This window comes from Stegodyphus dumicola, chromosome X2, assembly GCF_044657685.1.
Source record: "Stegodyphus dumicola isolate Sdum_Otavi_A_Nest chromosome X2, ASM4465768v1".
Classification (NCBI taxonomy): Eukaryota; Metazoa; Arthropoda; class Arachnida; order Araneae; family Eresidae; genus Stegodyphus; species Stegodyphus dumicola.
Window position 1 is genome coordinate 132,562,330 of NC_140781.1, and position 27,023 is coordinate 132,589,352.

The 27,023-nt window shown below is 32.5% G+C and overlaps 1 protein-coding gene across 1 annotated transcript in view; it reads right to left on the reverse strand.

The window, feature by feature from the left end:
- Nucleotides 1–27,023, reverse strand: part of LOC118195835 (NADH-cytochrome b5 reductase 3-like) — a 65,630-nt gene that overhangs the window by 1,418 nt on the left and 37,189 nt on the right. The window contains exons 6-8 of the mRNA XM_035367168.2: nucleotides 24,138–24,221; nucleotides 15,236–15,321; nucleotides 7,445–7,544 (exon numbers count right to left, since the gene is read on the reverse strand). Of these exons, the coding sequence (XP_035223059.1) occupies nucleotides 7,445–7,544; nucleotides 15,236–15,321; nucleotides 24,138–24,221 (270 nt within the window). The remainder of the gene's footprint in view (nucleotides 1–7,444; nucleotides 7,545–15,235; nucleotides 15,322–24,137; nucleotides 24,222–27,023) is intronic.

Sequence of the window (27,023 nt, forward strand, 5' to 3'; positions counted from 1 at the left end):
CTTTCCATTCCGCCACACACTTTTGATAATCGGGCACCATAAGTGGCCCTTTTTAATTTTTTTGCAAATATAGATTGTATTATATCATTTTGTTCAGGAAGAACAGTCGTTAAACTATTTTATTATTTTTCATTAATTTATTAATAAAATTCAAGGGACTGAAAATCAAAATGAAATCTTCGAATTTCGCTTTTCAGTCCCTTGAGTCCCCTATGGGTCCCTTTTTAACTTTTCAATAAATAAGGTAGTAATATATAATTTTGCTCAAGAAAATGTCTTCATTAGAGGTAAAGTACAAACACACCTCAAAGGCCCCCTTTTTGTTTTTTCGATTGTCAGGCCTATGGGCCATGTGGAACCAGTGGATATTTTCCTTCCAAAAATAAATGTTTTGCATCTAAACCTGGCTTATTTTTTTTCCCCCTTTCACCAACTGTAAAGACTTATTTTGAAAACTGCCTACTTGTATTCCTACCCAGGAGGAAAATTTCTTTTGTTCTCTCACCTGGCTTTTTAAATCAGCAGATTTTCCATTCCACGATTAGGGGAAAATCTAAAGTGCATGCCTATTTCCAGTATTTGTGAGTGAGCTTCCCTTTTGTGTGATCTTATTAAAAACCCTTGTGGTTTGCGCATGTGCAATCTTATCTAAACTCTTCTAATACGACAAATTAGCCATAAATCATCTCTTTTCATTTTCACTGCATTCTATGGTTTTGCAAAATACGAAGCGATGGGGGTCTTTCAGGGTTAACATACCGCATTTAACCTCTACAATTGTGTAATATGTTTTGACGCCAGTTTTAAAATCAATACATTTAACTCGGAGGAAAAGGGTGATAGGATGAAATTTAAATTTTAGCTAAACAGAGAGGAATGAAAACTTGACTGGAGTAAACAGATAAAAAGCAACTAAAATACTTTTATTCATTCCTAGCATATGATCATTAAACTTTCCATTCCCCCAAGAGCATGATACTTAGTCATTAAAACTATCAATAAATGTCATAAACAATTATTACAAATAAATTCTGTCACTCCACAGAGTAAAGAAGCCTGGTGCTTTCTGTTGGCAAGGTACCCTCAGTATGGGTGCCAGTGTGTTAAAATCATGCAAATAATCTTTTAATTACCAGTTTTGATTGATATGCAGTAAACATATAAGGTTCAGCATGAGTATGTCATATATTTGAAGATTCTTAATTTTTTTCTTCTCTTAAATATAAATTAACTTTATACATAAAAAAGGGGAGCTTACAAAAATTATAAATTAGTTCCAAAAACACTCACTCCTTATTACATTATTCACTCTTCATTTTCTCTTTTACTAATCACTCTTCTCCAAAAGAATTTTTAACTTCATAATCAATTATCTTATTATTATTTTTTAAAATAAGACCTAATCATTTGAAATAATTTACAGAACTTAAGAGTTTCATTTAAAGATACAGTCAAGATTCTTTCATATAGGAGTATCCCTTTAGCTTTTTAGTAGATATTTTTTGCAACAAATAAAAGATTAATTTTTTTTTCAATTTAATACAGCAGAGTATGCAGCACTTGCCACTGTTTCTGCATTTTCCTGGAAGTTTACCACAATACATTCATGGTCTTCAAAAATGATCAACATAATTTTTTTGGAAGATGAGTGTAGATTAAATTCATTTTTTACCACAGGAAATGAGTATTTCCACTGTATATTTTGTTAATTCCTTTTAAAATTCACAGAAAAGAACACATCTTATTACTTATGTGTTCTTAAAATCTACGCTGGATTGGATTATTTTACTATGGCAAGGCACATAAAATAAAATAGTCATCTCACTTTTCTAAGACAACTGGCTCATTTTACTTAATATACTGGGAAAACTGAAAAAACTCCAAACAGTTCCTGGGATGAACACCCAAGACAGAGTATGCCTTGTTAGTTTAGCCACTTGACCACTCAGAAGCCTCCAAAATATTCAGAATTTTTTCATAATTTTTCAGGAATTAGGCTGAAACCTCTATATGCTCTGTTTGGACATGTTTTTTTTTACTCGTGCTCTGTTTGGACATGTTTTTGTACTCGTGCTCTGACCATGTAATTTTTTTCTTACTGATGTGTGCATATAATGTTAGCTGATCTTAAACTTTTTCACAAATTTACAACTTTTGACAAACCTGTGCTATTAAAATTTATGCGACTGTGCTAATTTGTATATATCTTGTATAACTCAAAAACTATTAGTCGTAGAATACTGAAATTTGGAATCTTGGACTGCTAAAACATCTAGTTGTGCATCTCCCTTTTTTTTTTAACTGTAATCGGCAGTATAACACATATACACCCACTCCCTTATCGAACTTAAAATTACTGTAAAATAATTTTATAGCCTGTACACGGAAGTTGTCATACTCACATCAGATTTTTTAAAACAGTGCTAACCTGCATAAAACTGCTGGCACCATCATGAAGCTGTCCCTTTTCGTGTATTTAGGAGACAGACTGTCTTAGTAATCTTTAAATAAGTATCTAAAAATATGCTCAGATTAAAAGAATAGGACTTAATGTTAAAATAGGGATTACATGAAATATATTCTGGGACATGCTTTTAATTGTTTCCATTTATAATAGATTACATAGAGATGACAATTTCTAAAATGAAATAAGGTGACATGTTTCATCTCATTACTTTCCCTGACAGTGAGAACGGAACTCTATTTTTTTAGTAATTGGTTACATTGCTATGATAGGGAAAAACTATACCAGAGTATTATTTATTGGCAAATGTAGCATAAAGATTAAAAAATTCCCTTACTACATTAGTATTTAGTGCTCCTATGAAACTTGATTATGCGAATTTCGTTTTAGGCATTTGAATTTAATTTTAACACTTAATTTTGCATTACTGAAATTAAAAAAAAAAATTATAGCACTTTTCAAATTAATATTTTGAAAATTAATAGTTCTCAATTCTCTATTGGTTCCATATATATTTGAGAAGACTTGTGTCAAATTTCGAAATTTAATGTAAAAGTAGATTATTAAAATAATGTATATTATTATCAGTCATTTTGATTTTTGTAGGCATTTTCAATAACAAAAATAAGATGTAAAAGTATTTTTTATAAGCAATGGGAAAAAGCTATATAAAAAATACAAAATACATTTTAGGACTTTTAATTATTGATAACAAAGTGAAAAAAGAATTCCTCCTCCCATCTAAGTTAAGAATAATAAAGTACCATATCCAAGATACATTTTAATTTCTGCTGAATAGCATTTAAATTCCATTGACTTTTCTCTGAATAATAAAATAAAGAGTTCGTTTTTTAAAAGTAGTTGCTACTTCTAATTTATGTATCATTTGTTTTTATTTATTTAAAAAGGTTTATTTCCATTTACATGAGATGCATCAAACCAAAATTTTAGAGACTTTATATCAATTAGCATATATTATTTTTTCAATAGGCAAAATTATTTACACTATTAAAGCATTAGCTCAACAAAAATACTTCTTAAAATCACTTAGAAAAAATAAAATTTAAGTTTCAATATATTTTAAAAATACCTTTAGCTGTGAAACAATAAAGTAACCAAAAATAAATTTATGGAAATAAAATGACCATTAATAAAAGGAAATTTCATTGAGATTGATACATAAGTAGAGTACCTATAAAGCAAAATACAGGTAAATTGTTATGAACGTGCACAACATTGAAGTTGTAATCTGAAACAAAAAGGTAGCTGCCTATTACTGCTTGTGTTCTTTCGAAAGGTAAACCATATAGGAGTAATTTATTTTTGAAATTTGCTGTGTTATTTGATCATTCAATACATAATACTAAACATTCTAAATTTAAAAAAAAAAAAAAAAAAAAAAAAAAAAAAAAAAAATTCTAAAATTATTTTTACTTTTCATTGTAGTAATTGCTTTAATATAAAATTTTACAATATTAAATTCACACATTTTTAGAAAGTTGATTTACCTTAAAGACCAACATTTTGGTTTCTTATTTTAGCTTATCCCATTTAATAAACTGTAGAAAATTTCAACATGCAAATGGATAAAAAAAAAGTTTGGATGGTGTTTTTTAAGTTTAACTATGTTTGATACATATATATTCTATTTTACTGCTATGTAACTAAAAGTGGTGGTATATGAAAAATGTGTGTTTTTTAAAAGGCATTTTTACTTTCATAATGCGCATATATTATTTGCATATTATTATAGAAACATGATACTAAATAAATGTATGTATAATCATGAATATATATGTAGATTTACCTGAATATTTAGCAAATTTATACCTATATGCATAGAAAAAATAGGTAAAATTAACACAAATTTCTACAAAAAGTATACATGTATGGTAGGTAAAAAAAAAAAAACTGCGCGGATTTATATTTTCATATAAAATACATGAATGAAAAAATTGGGAAGATTTAAGTATATGCGATAAATATACATAAATCATTAAAATATACATATATTTAAATAGAAAAGCTATGAATAACGTACAATCATTCACATGAAAACTCCTGAAATTTATGTACAACTTACATACTTGCATCTTAAAAATACATATAAATATCTACTGTTTTTTCTGGGCATATTTTATAATATTTTTACACTCAAGCTTGTATGTTTTTTATACAAAGGGCCATTTGTAAATTGCATGTATTTTTCCTGTGAAATTTACAAATGCATGCTACCCAGGATGAGTATGCAGAACAAATATGAAATGATATAAGGTCAGGGCTGGTGCCATAGCCAGCGAGGCAGATCTTTTTAAAATTTAGTGAAGCATTAAGTAAAAAAAATCTAGGAATGGCAAAATTTTTAGAATTTAGGGCAGGCACGGAGGAATGTACGGTGTACTGAAACATATATGATGATAACAAATTGTTGAGTTTCCATCTTTTTTGCTTTCTTTGATTGCTTCAATGCTAGTCTAGCAGAAAGATAAAATAGAGGTATGATAAACATGTTAAAAGAAAGACTTCTAGGATCAAAAGTTTAAAAAAGTTTTGTTTTTCACCATTTTTCCAAAAATTCTCCAAAAGATGCAAAATTAATCACAAATTTTCTATAAAACATGTCCACTATGTGTTAACAACAAGAAGCTACTTTTCCTTTCATCACATTTTCCTGCAAATTGTAGGTCTATAAATCTTGCCTTCAAATCCTAAATCTTCTCAGGTGCAAGGTCTAAAATCCTGAACAAAAATTATGCCTACCAACTCTGTAACATCAAAAAGACAGGAGACTTTTTTCGGGGGTGGGGGTGGACTTCAGAAAACAAAAGTGTACGTGAATTTCCAACAGAAAGCTGATACAATTACATGGAAAAACTCTTATCAAGAAAAATATAAAAGAAAATGAAAATTTTTTAAATAATGTGAATTTCCAACAAAAAGCTGATACAATTACATGGAAAAACTCTTATCAAGAAAAATATAAAAGAAAATGACAATTTTTTAAATAATTACAAAAGCCTTTTGGTTTTTCTAAGAAGTGTTTCGGAAGCTGTGCTTTACAGCATTTTATTATCTTGTTTATATTTCAGAATCAAAATATTCCTACATCAAAAATGGAAAGTGATGTCACTTTAAAATATGGCAAGAGAAAGTAAAAATGTTTTATTTTAATGTTACTTCTTAAATACAATTTTAATATATTATCATTATATTTATAATATTTATCAATGTTATGTTTGTAAAAAAAAAATCAAAAAAGGGGGAGGACTCGCAAATCTTCGAATAAAACATTTTGTATGCAAACTGATCTTGCAATTGCCAGCATGACGATAAGATGTTAAATTTAGCATCACATAATAAAAGAATTCATATCCCAAAAAAGGGAAAAAGTGCTTTTAATGTAATATTTTATATAAACTCGTCATTCGGGGAAAAAAAAAAAAAAAAAGATATGCTTATGTTTCAATCGAGGCAGGGCCTCATGCCTAGAACTGCAGTATCTACCATTTATATGAAGAGGAAAGAAATCAAACACTCACCCATGAAATACATATTTGTCAGTGCATCACGAAAAATATTCCTCCAAAATGTTAATTCACACTCAAAAATCAGACACAAATGTCAGACGAGTAACTTTTTGCCGATTTTGGAAAAATCGTTTCCAAAAAAACCTAAAGACTTTTAAGTACTTATAAGGACTGTAAGAATCCTCTAATTATTTTAAAAAATCTAAGGGCTTTCTAAGGACGAACACCATACTAAACCTTTGATAAATTTCGTTAGATTTTGTTTTTTTATGCTGAAACAACTGGCTGGGTTTGGAATTTTGAATACAAAATCTAATAAGAATATCAGCTCTGAATAACTCTCCACTCAAAAGGAATCTGAATGCCATGAAGCCATCCTGTAACATAGCATACAAGCTTATTTAAATTTTGGTCTAAACTCCAGGGAGAAAAGAAATTAGAAAAGTGGGTAATTGGAATTATGTTTTGGTCTGTCAACCATAAAACCATATCTTAAATTCTATAGAAAACAAACATAAATCCAGACTAATGGGTGAATGTTAAAATAAAATAATAATTAAAAATTTCAATCACATATCAAATAAAATGTTACGCATGTCATTAACTGAAAAAAATCAATTACTGGTTTACTATATAAATAGCATAATACTAATAATCATGCTAATAATCCTTAGATGAAACACAACAAAATTTAGCAGATGAAACATCACTAAAATCTCAGGAACAAACACTGAGAATACTACTTCATCTACTAGGCATTAAATGCTTTTCTTGGCTATTGTGCTTGGCCTAAACGTTATACCTGTCAAGAGACAGCTAAATTTCTCATTTTTTTAATCACCTCCATGAATTTCTTAGTATAACACAACACTTTTATCAACAATTATATAGACACTTCAGCAATCTCTTTTACTTTTCGAGCTCAGAAACACGACAGAATCTACTGCACTCTCAACCATGTTTAACTTCGGAAAACTATTTATTACTTCTTATATTCCTTGTCATAATCCTCTTCCTTGATTTTCAATTGGCTGCTTTGTGAATATAGCCACATTGCATTCTCACAGCTTAGCTTAAATACTGGAGCATTCCAACACTTTACTGCTATTTTCTTTGTTGATTTCCAATTGCAGTTTCCTCTAGTTCTACCATTTTCTTGGCTTTCAAACAGTTTACATTTTAGATCAAAAGTAAAAACTTGTTTGTACATCTGGGTGTTTTATGTTGAACAGGTTAAGCTAGAAAGCTCCCCCCCCGTCATATATTTAATCTTCAATTCCATTAGAAGAATTTGTTACTGATAATATATTTCTACCAGCTTAACAAGAAACACACTTAGAATGAAAAGAAAGCAAAACTCCAAACAATTTCCTGAAATATATAAACCATCATCTTTTTTCTTTCTTGAAAATAAAGACATAAAGTTAAGAAAAATTAAAGCAATAAATCTTACCTTCTGTGGGTCGGTCAACAGTATACCAAAGCTTAAATCTATCTTTGTGTGCAGCAGCAATATCTTCTAATTCAGATCTTAGCAAAATATCATCTTCGGTCTTCAGGGAAGAAAATATAATATTTACTTTTTGATAACTTTTGTTGCATCAAAGTGTTACAAAAATTAACATTATTACCACAACAATGCCCTTGTATCTGCACATTACATATTCCAAGACCTGAAGATATGTTACACCAGAGATAACAATGGATACTACATTTACTGGACAGACACTGCTCGACATTGAAAATGCAACACCAAGAATGAGTGGTTAGAAAGTGATGAAATTTCGAAAAAGGACAGAGACAGCAAGCATCAATAAGTGATCTTTTCAAAATGATAGAATACAGAGCGAGAACAGCTTTGGCTCAGTAGGACGTAAGACCACCACGGACAACGATGCACGAAGAAACACGTCTAGGCATAGAGTCAGTAAGAGTGTGGATGGTGTCCTGAGGGATGGCTCTCCATTCCCTTTCAACCATTTGCCACAGCTCATCTTTTGAACGAGGCAGAGGCAGAGTCTGAAAACGTCATCCAATCACATCCCACACGTTTCATTGGTGACAGGTCAGGAGAGTACAGTGGCCAGGGAAGCATCTGTATACCTTGCAGAGCATGTTGGCAGATGCGAGCACTGTGTGGTCGGGCGTTACCCTGCTGAAAAATTGCATTAGGCAGCCCTTGAAGGTAGGGTATTGCCACCGGCCACAGTACATTATCCAAGTATCGTTGGGCCATCATAATGCCCTGAATACGAACTAGAGGTGACCTGGAATCATCAGCAATAGCGCCCCAAACCATTATGCCACGTTGTCGCGTGATGGGGCATTCCACAGTTACTGCCAGATTAGATGTCTCTACGTCGATGCCACACACATATGCTGCGACTGTCGCTGGATAAACAGAAGCGTGACTCATCTGAGAACACGTTTCGCCATTCTGTCATCAACATCGCTCCAGTCCGGCACCATTCTAAACGTTGGCGTCTTTTCTGTGGGGTCAATGGAAGTCTTCTTAACGGACGCCGTGAGTGAAGGCCACATTCAACCAATCGATGGGAAATGGTTCTGGTCGACATGGAAACATCCAGGGTATCTTGCACATGCTGCAGAATCGCAGTACAAGTGACTTGCTGGATCTCCACAACTTTTCGGCGGATGCATCGATCCACGGGTGCTGACGTCACTCTGCACCTGCATCCCTCCTTCTTCCCACATTTCCTTGTTCCAAACATGTTCGCCATAGCCGATGCACCGTGCTCGCATCCATGTGGGTATCAGCTGCGATTTGACGTAAGGACCAACCCGCCCTTCTCAGTCCGATCACCATACCCCTCGTAAAATCGTCTATCTGCTGGAAGTGCCTTCATTGATGGCGGCCTGGCATTCTCACCTATTACACGTATCCTCCGGGACAAAAACCAACTTTCTTTGATAATTCATCTGGCAGAAATAACGACTCGAATATTGCTCATTCCGCACATTCCTTCCCTTATATCTTACTTCATGTGTGTAGGAGAGCTGCGCATTTCACATCATTTGCATAACTCAGTGACGTGCGTCAACTCTAAAATTTGCATAAATTTCTGACCACTCCTTCTTGATGTTGCATTTTCAATGTTGAGCAGTGTACATGACATTTATTGGACAGATAATAAATATAGTTTAATTTATTGAACTGCGCGTGTGAGGACATTACCCACATTATGTAAAGTTTAATGGATGCTACATTACATAATGTTCTACCAAACAAGGTAATACAGAGTATAAACTCTTTTAAGCGGTTATCACATCTAGCAATGCTAGGCAGGACATTTCCGAGAAATGAGATTCTTGTAACACTGGTTTAAATGAGAGGATTCCGAGAAAAGCCAGTACCACCGTAAGCAATATTCCGTCTGGCCAAGGAAATGATGTCCCAGTTCTGCTTCTGAAGGATTTCCAATAAGACAATGGCTGTAGTTTGAGGTAGAATATGAATAAGGCATATGATAAAAATTGAAGCCAATTTTGTTGAAGAAATATGAAAAAGCTGTATTTTTATAATACAACCGTCTAAGTCATTTAAAAAATGTTTTTATACTGATTAAATTTATAATTGTGAAAATTTCAAGACAGATTATTATTAGTCTTATACTTTTGATGATTTGTTAACAAATGTTTTGTCCCCAAAAGTTTGCCAAATTTGTTATATTTTGTACTAACCCATAGCATACCATGTAGAAATATTCTCATTATTATATAATGGAATTTCCTTTATTATATTTAAGGTGAATAATTTTTAAAAATATGTGCATACATATATATGTACGACTTTACATTTTTACTAATTACTTATCATTTAAATTGTTTATTGCATAATCAATGACATTGTAAACATCAGAGTTGTACAAGGTGCAATAAAAAAAGAGACAAGTCCAATAAATCATTGTACTTACAGAATCAGTTCTCCATGACATTATCACCTTCACCATAGTTTCCTTCAGCATTCCTGCATTCGGTGCTGCCACTGCTGGTAATAGTTCCAAAACAGGGTTTTCAGAGGGCCCTTCAGGAAATTCTCTGTTTTTGCCCGAACCTTTTCAGCTGAGGTAAAATGTGTTCCCTTTAAGTATTAACTTTAGAAAATAAAAAAAGTCGCATAGAGCCAAAATAGGTAAATAAAGAGTGTGCCACATCACAGTAATGTTTTTGCAGAGCCGTGTCAGCGGGTGCATTGTCCTGGTGCAACAGACATCCATCACTCTACAACTATGGCCTTTTTTTTTTTATAATATTTTCACGAAGTATTTTTAGTACTTCAATGTAGTAGTGTTGATTAACATTCTGACCACTGGGAACCCTTTCATTCACGTTCATCATCTTCCACAGTGTCCCTTCCCCCTGAAAACCGCTTTTGCCATTTAAATACACGTCCATGAGACAAAGTTTCATCTCCATAAGCCTTGGTTAACATTTGAAATGTTTCCTCCATGGCTGATTTCTTAAGTTTCGCAAGAAACTTGATGTTGATTCGCTGTTCTGTTTTTAAATTAGACATATTTCAGGCAAAATGCAGTTGCACATGTTCACTCAATGATGCAGTACATTCCACTGGCGTGGTCAGTTAAGTCAAAACCAGCAGCACAGATAGGGAAGGTGTGTGGCATGATATCACCAAAACAGTTGTTACCAACTCCACTGTTTTCAAGCTACACAATTCTTCTTCTTCTTTTTTTTTTTTTTTTTTTTTTTGTGTGTGTCACACCTCATATACAAAAAGAAAGGATTGCTTATGTAACGATGAGAATAATAATTAAAGGCACTTTTCCGTTTCGCCAGCGCAAATCTCGCCAAGCAGACTTTATCGGCCACAACACAGAGTATACACATAAAAAAAATGTTAACAAATGTTAGTTCTAAGAATTTTTTATTCTAAAGGCATAAACATTTTAATATCGTTTAAAATTTTGTAAAAAGACAATAATTTAAGAATTTACTATGCTTTTATGGTACAACATCCTGATTCACCTGTTCATATCATGACCCCAAGTGATCTAATCTCACGTAAACTAAACTACAAAAATCTAATTTTCTCAGTAATTATCTACATTAACTTCAGGTTAATCTTAATATGGAATATAAGTTTAAATGCAAGAATTATTTCAATTCGTACGAATAGCTTACTCAGAAATTATGTAAAACCGCAGTGCTGTACTTCGCTAGTGCATTCTCATTAGAATTGATGAATTTAACCCTTTGCCTTTTCTGTATTTTCACCTTCGGGTGAGGGGTGTGATTGCATCCTAATTCACTTAATTACCAGAAATGGTCTTAGGACATAAAATTGAACTATCTGGTAAAAATCCTATGTAATTGTATGTCAGTATTGAAAGAAACAATCAATCTGATAAGAAATGGCTGTGATTTGTTTTGAAAACGAGGTGTAAAAGGTTGCCAATGAGGATATTCTGTTTGGCATCGGCTGTACCAATTTTGGCGACTTTATCACATGCGCCAGCAAAATAGAAAAGTACTCAATTAAATTTGTATGCTATTATCTGTTATTAATGAAATACTTTTTACATTATAAATACATTAGAAACTACATTTTTATTATAAATGCTGCAGACTGATATATTTCAAATTTATGGATTTATTATTATGTGCAATGCAAAACATTTGTACAGTCAAAAGTCATTAATTCGGACACCCATAATCCGGAACTCAAAGCTACAAACTTTCTGTGCGTGCGTCACATTGACACATGCGCGTAATACCTTTACGACTGCGCATGCGCATAATACGTTTACGCAGGCGCATTTAATGTATAACGGACGGTATAAGCTAAAATTATCTATTTCAGTTAATGTTGCAGATTGCGTTGTTCCTTAATCTTCGAACTGGATCTGGCTTATTATTTTTTGCAGACTGTTAGAGCAATTTATTAAAGTAAGCTTGAACTTTCGATTATGTCAAATAGAATTTCCGATATATATTTACTATTATGTAAAGGATCTACAAAGCGAAAGTATGTTTCGATGTCCATCAAACAAACAGTGGAATTGCTGCAAAAAATGGATAAAGGCATATCCTTTTTGTTTCTCTAACCATTCCGAAATCTGTTTATTAATTTCACGCTGCTCTGCAAGGGGGGGGATGTCGCGGCGCATAATGAACTGGAAGTTGATCTGTCAGCACTATCCTTATCTTCAGTTCAGATGTTTTTATTTTATTCAGCTTATAATTCCTTACTATATGTAGTATTTCATCTCGATGTATTCCGTCTTTGATATGATTTAAATCAAATTCCTCGTCATTATAAATATCACGAGTACACACCGAATAGTTTTCTGGTTGCAATTTTCTAATTTCGACTATGCGTAATGTATGCTTCACGCATGCGCGCGTTGAAAGAAATGTTTAATAAAGGAAACTAATAAATATTAAGCTTTTTTTTTGTAATTTTTGATACCCTTTAGATCATAATTGTTCTTTATTTCATAAATTACGGTTTCATATTTTTAATTTCATAATTTCTGCATGCCATCTTACCAGATTTAAACTGATGATCTATAATCCGGAAAAACCGATAATCCAGAATCGTCGAAGTCCTGATGTGTCCAGATTAATGACTTTTGACTGTATATACAATCATTAATATACATCTTATTCACTACATTAATACTAAGAAACATACATCAACAACGCTTAAACCATCATATCTCTCTGTATGTATATGTAACCATATGACTTAATTATGTGAGTATTTTATATGTATGTATGCACATAAAAATGAAAATCGTTAGAAAGTTTATTTGAAGTCATTTCTAATTAATTCATATATCATTATGCAATTGACAGCAATTGTATTTATCAGTTCTTTGCACATTCTGATTATGAAATACTCAATTGAAAAATAACTGATGAGCATAGACACTAAAGAGTGCACACTTTTTGTTTTGGGGATACTACACAATTATATCACATGTATGATTTACATGGTATAAACATAACTTATAAAATGACTTGTGAAGATGTAAATATCAACTTTACAGATTTTTCATACTGTATGCAATAAAATCAGCAGTTTGTACCCCACTCACTCCAGATTGTAATGGGGCCATTTTAAACCTGAAAACATGGGTTATAAATCGCATCATAGTTACAGTTAGCATAACCGTTGTCTGAAAATTTTAAATCATTGAGAATTGAGATTGGGATGATACACACAGAACAAGAAATATCAGTTCACATGGTCATGACAGAGAAGAAGTATCAGTTACACAGTGAAAATTACGTAAAATGAGCAGAAAATGAAAAAGACAACTATAAAGGCAGCAGGCCAGTCACTTTGACATATTGCAATGGCATTTACAAGTTGGGAAGACTAATGCTTGATTAATAATAAATGTTTTTTTAAGTATGCATAGCCAGCTTAAAATGTCTCTCAACTCTAAACAGAATTTGTAATGAAAAATTTTCATCTTGAGTGTGCCATTTTTAAAACCCCAGAACAAAGGTCATCTATAAAAGGAATCTTTGTCCTGTAATATTTGCACCCAAGAAAAGCTGTATCAGAATGCATGCAGGATGTCCTCCTGGCACACTGAGAGATGGCTTAATGAACACCTGATGATGCTTTCTAACCACTGGATCAACTGATAGAAAGCCTGGTCAAGGGTGCCCCAAAACACAACTGCATCAGAAGACCGTTTTCTGTTGTTGTCGGCTCGAAGACACTGCAAAGTGACTGCAAGAGATTTGGTTTTAGTCTGCACACAGAAACTCGAATTAACTATTCTACTGCTGCATGAAGGCTTAACAAGGTTGGACTGAATGCAAGAAAACCAACGTTTTGTGTCCTACTCACTCCAGATTCTAGAGGGGCCAGTTTAAACTGGTGTCATCGTCATGTCCAATGGAGCCAAGACGACTAAGCCAAAGTATCCTTTACTGATGAATCTGAGCAGTGATTATAGATATGTTTTGATCTGAAGAAAGGAAGGAACATGAAAACTTGCCTCTCTTGTTGATGAAATATCCTGTTAATGTGATTGTGGTTTAATGCTTTGGGGAAGAATCATGACAAATGGCTGCACCAAGCTGCATATTTTTCAAGGAGATTCTGTAACCATACGGAGATGTTTAGGAGCGCTGCTGGACCAAGTTTTTTGCTTATGAATGACAATGCTCAACCGACTGACAATGCCACCTTGCTCAACCGAATGAGCATATGTGGAATGTCTTAGGACACTGAATTTCAGCACACCCAATTCCTCCATGGACAATCCAGGAGCTGAAAAGTGCACTTTTAGAAGAGTGGCATGCAATTCCACAAGACTTGATCAGCATGGTAAAGTCTATCACAATGTGAGACTGAGATGACAATATACTGTATTAAAGAAAAAAAAATTTCAACAAGAGGTGATTTAATTTTTCCAATTTCGAATTAAAACCAGATTTATGGTTTTAATTTCAGTATTTTTCAAATAATCAACTGCCAAACACTGTATTTATGTTTTGTACAAATTTCTATTAATAATGTTTCATTTAAGTATCAGTTACTTTTAATTGTCACCATGATTTAACTTTAATGGCCAGTGTACAACAACTATGGTGCTATCACTTCATTCACTATATCGGTGTGCTGTCATATGCATTGTCTTACTTTTTTTCCTGCTGTTTAAAGATCATTATCTACTGTTCATTGTTCCACAGACATGACATTCCAATGTCTTACTACTATCTTTTGTCATAAAGAATTTTGTGACATTGCAAAATCTTGGCTTTTGAACTGGAAATGTTCATGATATGGTTACATTAACTACAACTATGACACATTCTACACGTATTTTCAAAAGTATCATGGTAAGAAGTCGTTTTGTTAAAGTTGCAGCTGATCCCTTGCTTTCTGTGCTACAGAGACAGCCATTCAATATATGTGTAAATTCAGCAGACTAATAAGTATCTGAGAAATGTTCTGTAATCTACGAATGCATATGATTCTGCACAGACTAATTTCAACCTCACATTTGGTCATATACATCTAAAATTTACACAACTGTTATTTGGATAACAGAATTGGGCAGCTTTGAATTGGACAATACTTAAGTATGTTATGACTAGTGCTCACTTAGCATATATCAGGAAAACCTTTTTTTTACCTCTGGCTAATAAACTGCAGATACAAGGGCATAACTGAACTGAAAACAAATTAAAATTTATAAAATGTTTATATAAAATATTCTTGGAACCTACTACATACCTGATTAGCAAAAAGCAATGACATCTCTAAATTATCTTCAGGATCTTTCAGAGCATGTTTAATCAGTTGCAACATTGGTGTTATACCTGTAAAATATATAATTTTAAATATATTCAGCAAAATTAAAAAAAATATGATAAAAATTCTTGAAGATTATTATCATATTAATTCTTAATTCCAAACAATATTTAGGGAATTTTTGTGTTTAAGAATTATTCTATGTTTTTAAAAAAAATTTTCAAAAAATAATAACAAATTCAAAATGCACAACAAGTACATTACATGAACTGATAAAAATGGGTTGGAAAAAAATTTCATCAAGAATTTTAATGGTAAAGCATAATATTTATACCAGCATTCATTAAAAATCTTTCCTAAAATGAGATCATGAGAAAATCATGAGAATGGTTCTGGTTTGGTTTGGTTGTTAGATTACGGCAAAGAACTCAAAGGCTTCTTTCTGTGGAAAGAGATGCCTTCATGGATGATTCATTAAGGGAAATTTTCTTGCAGCTACTTATACATGACATAATGATAATAAAAGTTTAAAAAAATGCATGAAATGGTTATAAAATCACAAATTCTTTGTTATTAATGCACTTACTTCATGATTTGTGGAAAATCTACGTGATGAAACAACATAACTAACTCAAAATCAAATGAAACAACATAACTCAAAATCACAGTTATATACATGACAGAAAATACATCTAAAAGAATAAAATATAGTACTATTGTTATATGGATTGTACCAGGGCGGGGAATTTGTAATGTTGCTTTCTTGGAAATGTTTTTCTCCCCCCTGCAAAACTAGGTGCCAACAGGTAAATGAAATGTGATTATTATGCATAAGGGAAAGAAAAAAAGTAGGACTTTTTTCCGATTCTTCAATGGCCTGCAAGAGGGATATTTTGCTCCTAGGGTTTTAAACTTGCCAGGTATATACATGGCATACTTTCAGCCATTTAAAAATAACCATAATGATGTATTTTTCAGACCTGCATCAAATATCCCCGAAAGCAATAGCTTATTTCACATAATATCTATTAAAATAATTTGGGAAACCTAGTAAAATAGTTTGTGAAAAACTAAAACCCAATTTTAAAATTGAGCCGAACTTTAAAATGGCATACTGATGATGATACTCAGAGTAAACAGAAAGACTTGTTTACAAATGTAGCAGCAGTTCACATGTATCCATTACTAAAAAGGATTGAGGAATACGATGGTTGAGTAAGCAGTGTGAACATACAGGGAGTGCATCCTAGGTCATACTAATCATCCATCAGCACGGTTGATTAATAATTAACACAGTATTATTGCTCCTTAAAAAAGAAGCCTCTCGTAACTATTTCCTTCAAAATGTATACTTTTTCTAAAAAGCCAGCATGAATAACTCACTACATTTTGCTCAATTTTGAATAAATTACTCCCAAATAAGATTCCAAGAATTACAAAATGGCATAAAATTATATGTCAACATCTCATCATTATATCATTTGGCATACACAAGAGGACAGAAGAAATATATATCATGTCTACAAAATTTTTACCCAACATTTATTTTTGCAAGTGTTGGTCATAGACACATACTTTCAATTACAGAAGTGTTTACAATGATGCAATTATTCGTGCATTTTCAAATCAATATATACACATATATAAATATGAAAGGAAATTTCAAAAAATGAAATTTCATATTATACATATATATATATATAATATGAAATTTAGCTTTTTATATGTTCCTTCAGTCCCTGTATTTTAGGAAATACTGTACTCATGATAAAAAATTAAAAAAGTATAAATTATATATGAATGAAACTGGCAGAAGTATTTAGTTTTGAAGTTTCAGATAGCTTTCCTAGAATCCTCAGGATTGCCTAGCGCATAAAAAGCAGACAGCAATATTTAAATTTGTATGTAACTAAATTTTTTTTTAAATCTTAATTTTTAGCACCAAATGCAAATGGCTATGGACTGCTGCAAAATTCTTTAAATAAAAGAATGAATCTGCATATTCTTTTGAATTTGAAGAAAAATTAAAGATGGAACAATGTTTTTTTTTTTTTTTTAATTATTATTATTATCAGCAACTACACACACACACACACAAAAAAAAAAAAAAAAAAAAAAAAAAAAAGTTTGCAAAATGCTATAACAAAAAGCAAGAATAAATAATTCATGAAAAACTAGAACACAGCCTCTTCAGTACAAAGTTTTGGATCCAAAATAACAAGTACTTTCACAATTCCAGATTTCAGAAATTTCCAGATGTTAGATTATCAGTTTAAATTTAGTAGACATTTATTTCAATGCAAGTTATTTAAGCTTCTTTTTTTGTGTGCGTTATTACATTCTCTTAATTTTACTGACAGACATAATATCTTATTCACATAAAAAGTTCCACCTGTCGAGTCCACTATTTGTCATGTTGAGAATTCTCACTTAACTGTCAATCAAAATTTTTTCATTCTCAGAAACCTCTCTGCCATTTTCTTCATTATCGGGATAGACATTTTCTGGATGAAAATCATACTACGGATTTCGCCGTCTGTTAGCTGATTGCTGTTGGGGCACTATCACTATAAAAATAAACTTCTGCTATCCCATCTTCATTTATTATAAATTTTGCAAATTTTATTAATTGGAAAATATTTCTAAAGCATTCAAAATCTATACAAAAGTAAGGTTGTTGCTCTGCCAAATTTTGAAATTGCACTTTCCAAAGCATGAACTGTGTCAGCACCAAAATAATTATAGAAGCCAGCTAACAAATATGCCTTCACTTTGCAAATCTTAGTACAACTCCAGAATTAAAAACACTTTTTGATATAATAGAAAATTCAAACTTTAATTTTGATTAGATAGCTGTAAGAATAATAGGCTGAAAAAATAATAAGCTAGGTGAAATTAGAAAGTTAAAGAAGAGTGAAGTTTGCCATGTGAACTCAAATTTAAGCTCTTTGAAATCTAATTCTTATCTCTTACACACTACTATGAATCCTCAGGAGCCAATTAAAGAAAATTATGAAAACCCATCCCACTTCAAAGAAATACATATTGGGGCTTTATTTATTATTCAAATCAGACAAATGATGATTCTCCTCAACAACCACTCAAAGTCAAAAGCGTGATTGTGGCTAACAGCAGTGTTCTGTTATTGGCACAAAGGAATCTCAATCAATTGGGTGAAAAACTGCTTTCATGGCTTACCTGCTTTTTAGTATTACAGTCTCCATTCCTACTCTATAAAAAGAAAAAAAAAACTACCTTGATTAAAGGCAGTTATTATAATAGGTATTCCGGATATTAGATCATTCCAGATATTGCATGTCCAGGTTTTCGACTATATTAAGAAAAACAGACATCCTTATAATTCAAAAGAAAATCAAAATGAGAAATTCTAAGACAAAACATAGGTTTCACTAATTGAATGGTTTTAGTATAATATTTGTTTGAAATGTCTGCTCTCAGGTGCTATATGAATTTTGTCCATAAAATAATGATTTCTTGTACTACCTTAATATTGAGTCATATAAAAAGTCTCTGTGTTTTTTTGCCACTAGATGGTGTTGATGCCTATATATCTAACAACACTCACCGAAATGTTTCAAACGAACATGTGTTTAAAAGGTGACATTCATCTTCCATTATTTGTGAAAATAGTTTTCTAATTCATTGCTTGTGTATAAAGTTATATTGATTTGAAAATGAATGAAATATCTGAAGAAATACTTTATGTGATGCTTTTTTACTATAAATAAGGTAAAACGGCTACAAAAACATGCCAAAAAATTTGTGAAGTGTATGGTGAGAATGCTGTGAGTGAACGAAGGACCAGGAGTGGTTTGCTCGATTCCGTTCCGGAAACTTTAATATCAAAGATGCACCTCGCTCTGGCAGGCCAGTCACTGAAAAGTTGCAACTGGTGGAGCAAGATCAGCACGCAAGCTGTCAGGAAATAGCAGAAGCACTAAACATCAGCCACATGACATTTTGAAATCATTTAAAAAGAGCAGGTTGCACAAAGAAGCTCAATATTTGGGTGCTGCATAAATTGCAACTTGGCAAAACCATCAATTCGGCTCTGTATTGTGCACAACTCGACCGTCTGAATGAAGCAATACAGAAAGAGCAACCAGAACTGGGCAAAAGAAAGGGAGTTGTGCTCCATCATGACAATGCACAGCCACACACATCTTTGATGACTTAGAACAAATTGACGGAACTTGGTTGGAAAGTTTTGATGCATCCACCATATAGCCTGAACCTTGCACCGTCTGACTACCATTTTCTTTGGTCTCTGGAAAACTCTCTTGATGGTAAAAAACTGGCCGACCGAAGAGCCACTGAAAATCACTCACCCAATTTTTTCGATGATGAACCACAGTAGTTCTATACCGATGGAATTATGAAGCTACCTTCAAAAATGGCAAAAGACCATAGATAATAATTGTCAATATGTACTTGATTAAAATTGATTTTTCAATAAATAAAATTTTTGTTCAAAAATGTACCAAAAAAGCACGGAGACATTTTATATGATCCAATGTAACTGATGTTACATATGCACTCACAGCTAGTGCATGATTGAACATGTTTGAATCATTTGTTGATTTCCCTTCACAAATCTCATTTTTCAAAACTCAAAGAGAATAAAATCTAGTGGGTTTAAGTCAAGTGATCATGGTAACCATGCCACTAGATCCCATATTCAATAATATTATTTCCAAATATGCTTCTAAAAATTTTTTGTTGTCCTGCGAACTTATACGCTAGGGCACAGTCTTGCTGTAATCACACAATTAACAAATCTTTCAGTGAGACATTATATGCTAAAAAGCTCGACAATAATCTATTCAATATTTTAAATTTAATTTACATGTATTTCTCACCGATTAAAGTGCCATAAAAAATTAATGGTCCATACAGTGTTTCATTCTATAGCACTCATAGAAGGCAAAAATTATAAATAAAAGATATATACATACATCAGTGGTGCCCAGCCGGTACAGTAGTTAGTGACGCTGATTGCCATACCACTAGGCCTGGGTTCAAAACCCAGAGAAGCCATGAATTATACATGAAATCTTTCATCATAACTATACTGCACCAAATTACATGGGAGTATTAATTAATAAGTCAATATGATTAAGTGAAATACATTGCCAAGTAAAAATTCCAATATATTGAATCAAGTGTCCACAGATCACATTCAAAAGATACCTAATACATCTTTGCTGCAACCATGGCAGAATGAATAAGCCCCCCCCCCCAAAGGCAACGAACAAAAAGAACTTTCCCTTTGAAAAAAGAGTAGTAAGCCAAAACGAGAGAAAGAAATTATAAAATTATGTTTAGCAGAAGTGACCAAACTTCATGATACTTTCAGGATTATTCAAAAGCCATACATTTTTCTTGCTGCAGCATAAAGTATTCCATTCACTAGAAAATTTAAATTTCTGTACAATTACTACTCATTTTTGGGCAGAAACCAAGCATTTTTTCCCCCTCGTTTCCAAATTTCCTTCCTTGTTATAATAACTGATTTTAATAAGAGTAAAAAGACAATAATAAAACATAAAACAGCATTGTGTTTGCTATAATAACATAGGAAGCTTTTTATTTGAGAAAAGGACTTGCAATTTTTCATCAATCTTAATCCACATGTACTCTTTTTGGGGAAAAAATAACCAACATAGGACAGTAAACAAAACGGAAATACAAATTCGAGATTTGAAAATTATTTTTGGTACTTTTACGTTTCGCTGGCGCAAATCTCGCCAAGCAGACTTTTTTGGCGACAACATACAGTATACACATAAAAAATGTTAACAAATGTTAGTTCTAAGAATTTTTTATTTTGAAGGCATAAACATTTTGATATGTTTTAAAATTTTGTAAAAAGCCAATAAATAAAGACAATAAATTTGTAAAAAGACATTAATTTAAGAATTTACTATGCTATCATGGTTCAACATCCTGATTTGTCAGTTCATATCACGTGACCCCAAGTGATCTCATTTCACGTAAACTACGCTACAAAAATACTATAATTCTCTCAATAATTATCTACATTAATTTCAAGTTAAATCTTAATTTGGAATATAAGTTTAAATGCAAAGATTATTTCAATTCGTACCAATAGCTTACTCAGAAATTATGTAAAACTACAATGCTTCACTTCGCTACTGCATTCTCATTAGAATTAATGAATTTAACCCTTGATTTTTGGTGATTACATCCTAATTGACCGTGAATAGTCTTAGGGCATCAAATTTAATTATCTTTGTAAATATTCTATGTAATTGTATGCGAGTATTGAAAGAAACAATCAATCTGGCAAGAAATGGATGCTTTTGTTTTGAAAATGAGGCATAAAAGGTTACCAGCGAAGATATTCCGTTTGTCATCAGTTGTACCATTATTGGCGACTTTATCGTTTGTGCCGGCAAAACGGAAAAGTCCCTTATTTTTAAATAAACTGTCAAATTTTTCAGATTTAGCAATAAAAAAAAAAAAAAAAACAGCTTTGTTTTTGCTGCATTGCTAATATGAGGATCAACATACAGAAATCAAACCTCACTTTAAATGGTTTAATTTGTTTGATATGAATTAGATTATAAAATATTTATTTCTCTCAAAGCAAGTTAAAACCACAAGTATTTGCAGCACTCTTCAGTTAAATTTGATGTACATTTTTAACAAAGTACACCGCCTATACATTTGCCTTTTTCACTATGCAATTGCTGTAACCTGTTCTAAAACAGACCAGGACAGAAAGTCAAGGAACTAGAATTATATCTGTGTTTTGTTCTTTACTTGAACAGTTAGTGCACAATTTGAAATTGAATAATCTTACACAATTTTTAAAATACTAATTATTGATAGTTCAAAAGTGTCTTAAAAAGTGATTTTTGCTTCAAACTATAATTACATTTAAAAAAGCGGCATGTCTTTAGGGATCTGCTCCTGAAGATTTGTATTGAGAGCTAAATTTGTATAATTACTTTAGTCTCTGTATTTATAAACTTTCATCTACTAAGATCATATTTATATTATTAAAGAAAGGAAAATATCAAAAGCTAATATACATGAAGAGACAAAATAGCTCATGACCAGATAAAGTGGGTAATGGCACATAGGAGGTTAAACTATTGCTTGCTAATATGCAAGCTCAATTTAAGGGCCAAAGAATTGCAATTTGGCCCCACATCTGTTCTGTAGTATGAGATGGGAGCTGAACTGATAGGATAGTGATGCCCCAAATACTATCTGCTCAGGAAAAGCACAACGCTACACAAAAATATGTCAAAATGCAAATGCAATGGCCTTTCCCTAACTCCACTGTGAAACAATTTATTTTCTATGATTCACATCCAGTTTTATAACTCCTCATAGGTAAAGTTCTCCTTTTAATCACATATACATAAAATAAATAAATAAATAAATTATAAGGTATTTTTCCCGCCTTCTTAGCATGCCTTCATGGTGTAATGGCCAGCACACTCAACGTGTATTCAAGAGGTCTAGGTTTGAGTCCCTGGCATTGCTCATTTGCCTGGCGATGGCAGTGCTCATTTTTCAAACCTCCCGCTTCCAAATAACTTAATGAGTCTACAGTGGCACCTGAACTAAAAAAAAAAAAAAGGTGGTGGTTGAAGATTCTGTACCGCCAGTTGCCCTTTAAAAGGGGGGAGTACATAGGTTATTTCTCCTACCTTAGCATGCCTTCATGGTTCGAGTTCCGGGGAGAGCATTGCTCATTTTTCATCTCTCCTGCTTAAAAAAAAAAAAAAAAAATACCTAATGTCTCTACAGTGGTGCCCAAACTAAAACAGGCGGTGGCTGATGATTCTCTATCATCAAGATTTGGCGATTGGATCCTCTGATCCCCAGTCGCCGTTTAACCCCTTCCTGTGCTTTAATGAGTCTGACTCGTGATGAAGATTTTGATCCAAAGATAAACATCACGAGCTCGGCTTGTAAACATTATCATCATAACTTCACAGTCGTAATCGAACATTAGTTCCTATCAGTACACACAAGAGTTAATCACGATTCTTTGTTATATAATATTTATTAAAAATATAACATATTTATAATATCTGCAAAAGGATTAAACTTTACTTCCACTATGGATTAAAGTTTACTTACTTGAGTATTGTTTATTTATGAGATGTGATTTTGAAACTGCCATTTATTATAAAATATATTTATAATATCTACGAAAGGCAGAAGGATTAAAGTTTACTTCCATGAAAGCAGTATTACGCAAAACTGACTATAACACAGGCATTTATGTTTCGGCTTGTACTGTGACTGTTCTCAAGCACCAGTCTGGCTTGTTTACCATGCATTGCCCCATAACCCTTAGGACCAAGTTTTGTTGAGGTATATGGCACGAGAAGGGGTTAAAAGGGGCAGTATATAAGGTATTTTTCCCACCTTCTTAAATGGCCAACACTTGACACGTATTCGAAAGGTCCGAGTCCCGGCAAGAGCATTAATGCTCATTTTTCAACTCTCTTGCTTTCAAAAAACAAAACAACAACAAAAAAAAAACCCTAATGTCCTTACAGTAACACCCAAACTAAAAAAGGTGGTGGATGATGATTCTCTATTACCAGGATTCGGCGATTGGGTCCCTTAATCCCCAGTTGCCCTTTAAAAAGGAGAGTACATAAGGTATTTCTTATGCCTTTGTGATGTAATAACCAGCACACTTGACAAATATTCGAGAGGTCTAAGGTTCGAGACCAGGCGAGGGCGTTGCTCATTTTTCATATCTCCTGCTATGATATAACATACTGTCTCGATGAAATAATGAGCTGTGAATTTATTTTTCATTCCAAAGCATCTCAAAAATACAAGCAAAATGTAAATATTGCAAGCCTACCTGTTCCTCCTGCAATCATGCCTACTCTCTTGACTACATGAACTGTTGGTTGGGATTTAGGAGTTGCTTTTACACTGAATTTTCCTAAAAAACATTGATTTTATAATCTCTATTATTAAAAACAATAACACTAAATGATAAATATAATAATACTAAAAAGAAATATCTAATGTATTTACGCAAATGCAGTTATTAATAAACAACAAACCTAGAATAAAGATAAACAAAAATGATCGCTACAGACCAATGTTTCTCAACCTCTTTTAAATCACATAGCCCTTAACCTATCATCACTCCTCCGCATACTCCACCCTCACTACGTAAAATTACGAATATCTACATATAAAGGTAAAGTAATAATACTGTTGTAACTCCTCAAGAGAAGTAACACAGAAGATTTTTATAGTTGTAAACTAAATACACTGCTCTCCAAAGGTTAAGGAACAGCATGTTTTTCAAAGCTCACCATTACAAAAATGTTAGGAACATTTAAATTCACAGTTCATATGCATAACAGTAATGGAGTTTAAGGAAATATATGCAAAAATAATAGCTACCACTTTTATTTTAAAGAAATGAATACTTACATAGGAGAAAAAATGCAAAAATTGTAATTTTTGTTCTCGAGTATTAATCTTCAGCTTTTATAAAAATTTCGTGGCCAATATCCAGGAGAGTCTATCAATGTGCCAGAGAGGTGCCCATTTATGTTGGGCAAGAGAACACGTCTCCTGGACCAGTCAACAATGGGCATCTGCTCTTTTGACAGATGAGTCTAGATTCACATTGAAGAGTGATTCAGGTTGTCAGCTGATCTGGAGGAAAGAATGCACCAGACACAACCAATCCCGCACTGTGGAAAGACAGTTACAGAGATGGAATAATGGTTTGAGCTTAAATCTCTCTCGGTGGTCACACTGACCTACATGTGTTCCATGGAGGAACTTTGACCAGTGTGAGATATTGGAAGGGTTCTTAGCCACATTTTAGTTAAAAAAATAAGCATCTATAAGCACTTTTCAAGCACATTTTAAGGAAAAAATAAGCACCTGTCTAATTACATTATACACAACTGCATAACATTAAAAGAAAAATTAAATTTGTAATTTAAAATATGAGCAATGCAATATTTATTAAGAGAATGAGCATTACCTCAACCATGGAAAACAATTAACTTTTCTTTAAATTTTAAATGACAGTTCAATTTACAGAATTAGTTTACAATGAGAGAAAAAAAACTATGCAGAACTAAACTAAATTACAAGATTTAATGATGAAATTTCAGTTCAAAATATAGAAAATAAGTAATAATAAGCCATATTAATTGTATTCGTTTGGCACCTAATAATAAATACAATTTATTTTTCCACTCATATTAATATTTAAATAATTTAACTTAAATCAAAATTCTGAACATTTTCTAAATTTTCATTGCATAACAGTTTTCCCTTAACATATATTCCAAGCAAAGTAATTTAAGTAAAAAAGAGGCACATTTCTGAAATCAGAAGACGGGGAATTGCTTCATGCAGTCATCCTTTAACAGTAAAAGCTTAACTAACCCGCATACTCGTAAATTGCCAAATATTCTGGATAGTAACTGGAAAAAGAGGAGTGGGGGAGATTGTAGCCGTTCTTTAGATTTCTCGGCTAAATAAATGATTTTGACATTTCGATATGTGCATCATATAAAAATAGACCAACGGAACTGAGAAATATTCTGCTTAAAAAGCACAGTAAAACTCTTTTGAGTGTTCATAAACAAATCTCACACTGAACTTATCTCTGCAAAATACCGTAAATGTTATTGCGCAATACCTGCTGCATAATTCTTCTACATGTGATATTACGCAAACGGAATCAACAGCTGCCGGTATTCGGAGAATAAAGAACTAAATAAAGGAAAAGAAAGAGACTTACTAATCTGGGGTGTTTTTGATTATAATTTTCAACAGACTGCGTTAAATTTCCGGAATAGAATCAATCTTCACTTAGGTTGGATAGACCGCAAAAACTTTTAGTCCTATTCAATCCAGATTGGACAGTGACAAAAAAAAGTCCGCTGCTTCAATATTAGAGATTTTGCGAAGAAAGGGGAGAACCTCCCAACCTCCATACTGTATAATAGATTGGCCCCCCCCCCAATTTTTTTTTTTGATTTCTTGATTACTTTCCTTTTATTTAAGACATTCCGAATATTATTCCTTAGAAAGCTAATCTGTGTAAAAACACACCCATTTTAGGAAGTTTATCTATACTTCAGCAGTTACTGCAACTATATTATTATAAATATTCATGCATATGTGCATAATATAAGCATAACAATCATAATAAACACGCATATGAATGACCACGCGGAACGAGAATGCAAATTATTAAAATCTTGATAGAAATTCAAACGTGTGTAGTATTTGTGTGGGAGGAAAAGAACACCGAATGTACTAGTATTTTCTACCATTTTCGCATTTCTTTGACCAATAGAACGACGTGCACTTGTCTGTACTCTCACATGCACCATAGGTTACGTTAATGCAGAAAAAGGGGGGAAAGCAATTTCCGGGAGTATGATTCACCATCTGACGTTGCATTAAGGAAGAAAAGTTGTTTAGTTAGTTTCGGTTTTGGTACGGGGGAAAAAATGCGCGTTCATTAAAAAAAAAAAATTAAAAAAAGGATTAAAATAAAGCACTAAAAGCAAAAAATAAGCACTAAAAACAAAAAAATAAAGGCTTTAAAGAAAAAGTAAGCACCTATAAGGGCCTTTATATTTTATTTTCAAATATAAGGACTTATAAGCACTTGTAAGGACCGCTACGAACACTGTTCTAGAATAGGAATGATACAAGCATTCTTCCAGCTAGTAGGAAAATATTTTAACGTTAGCAC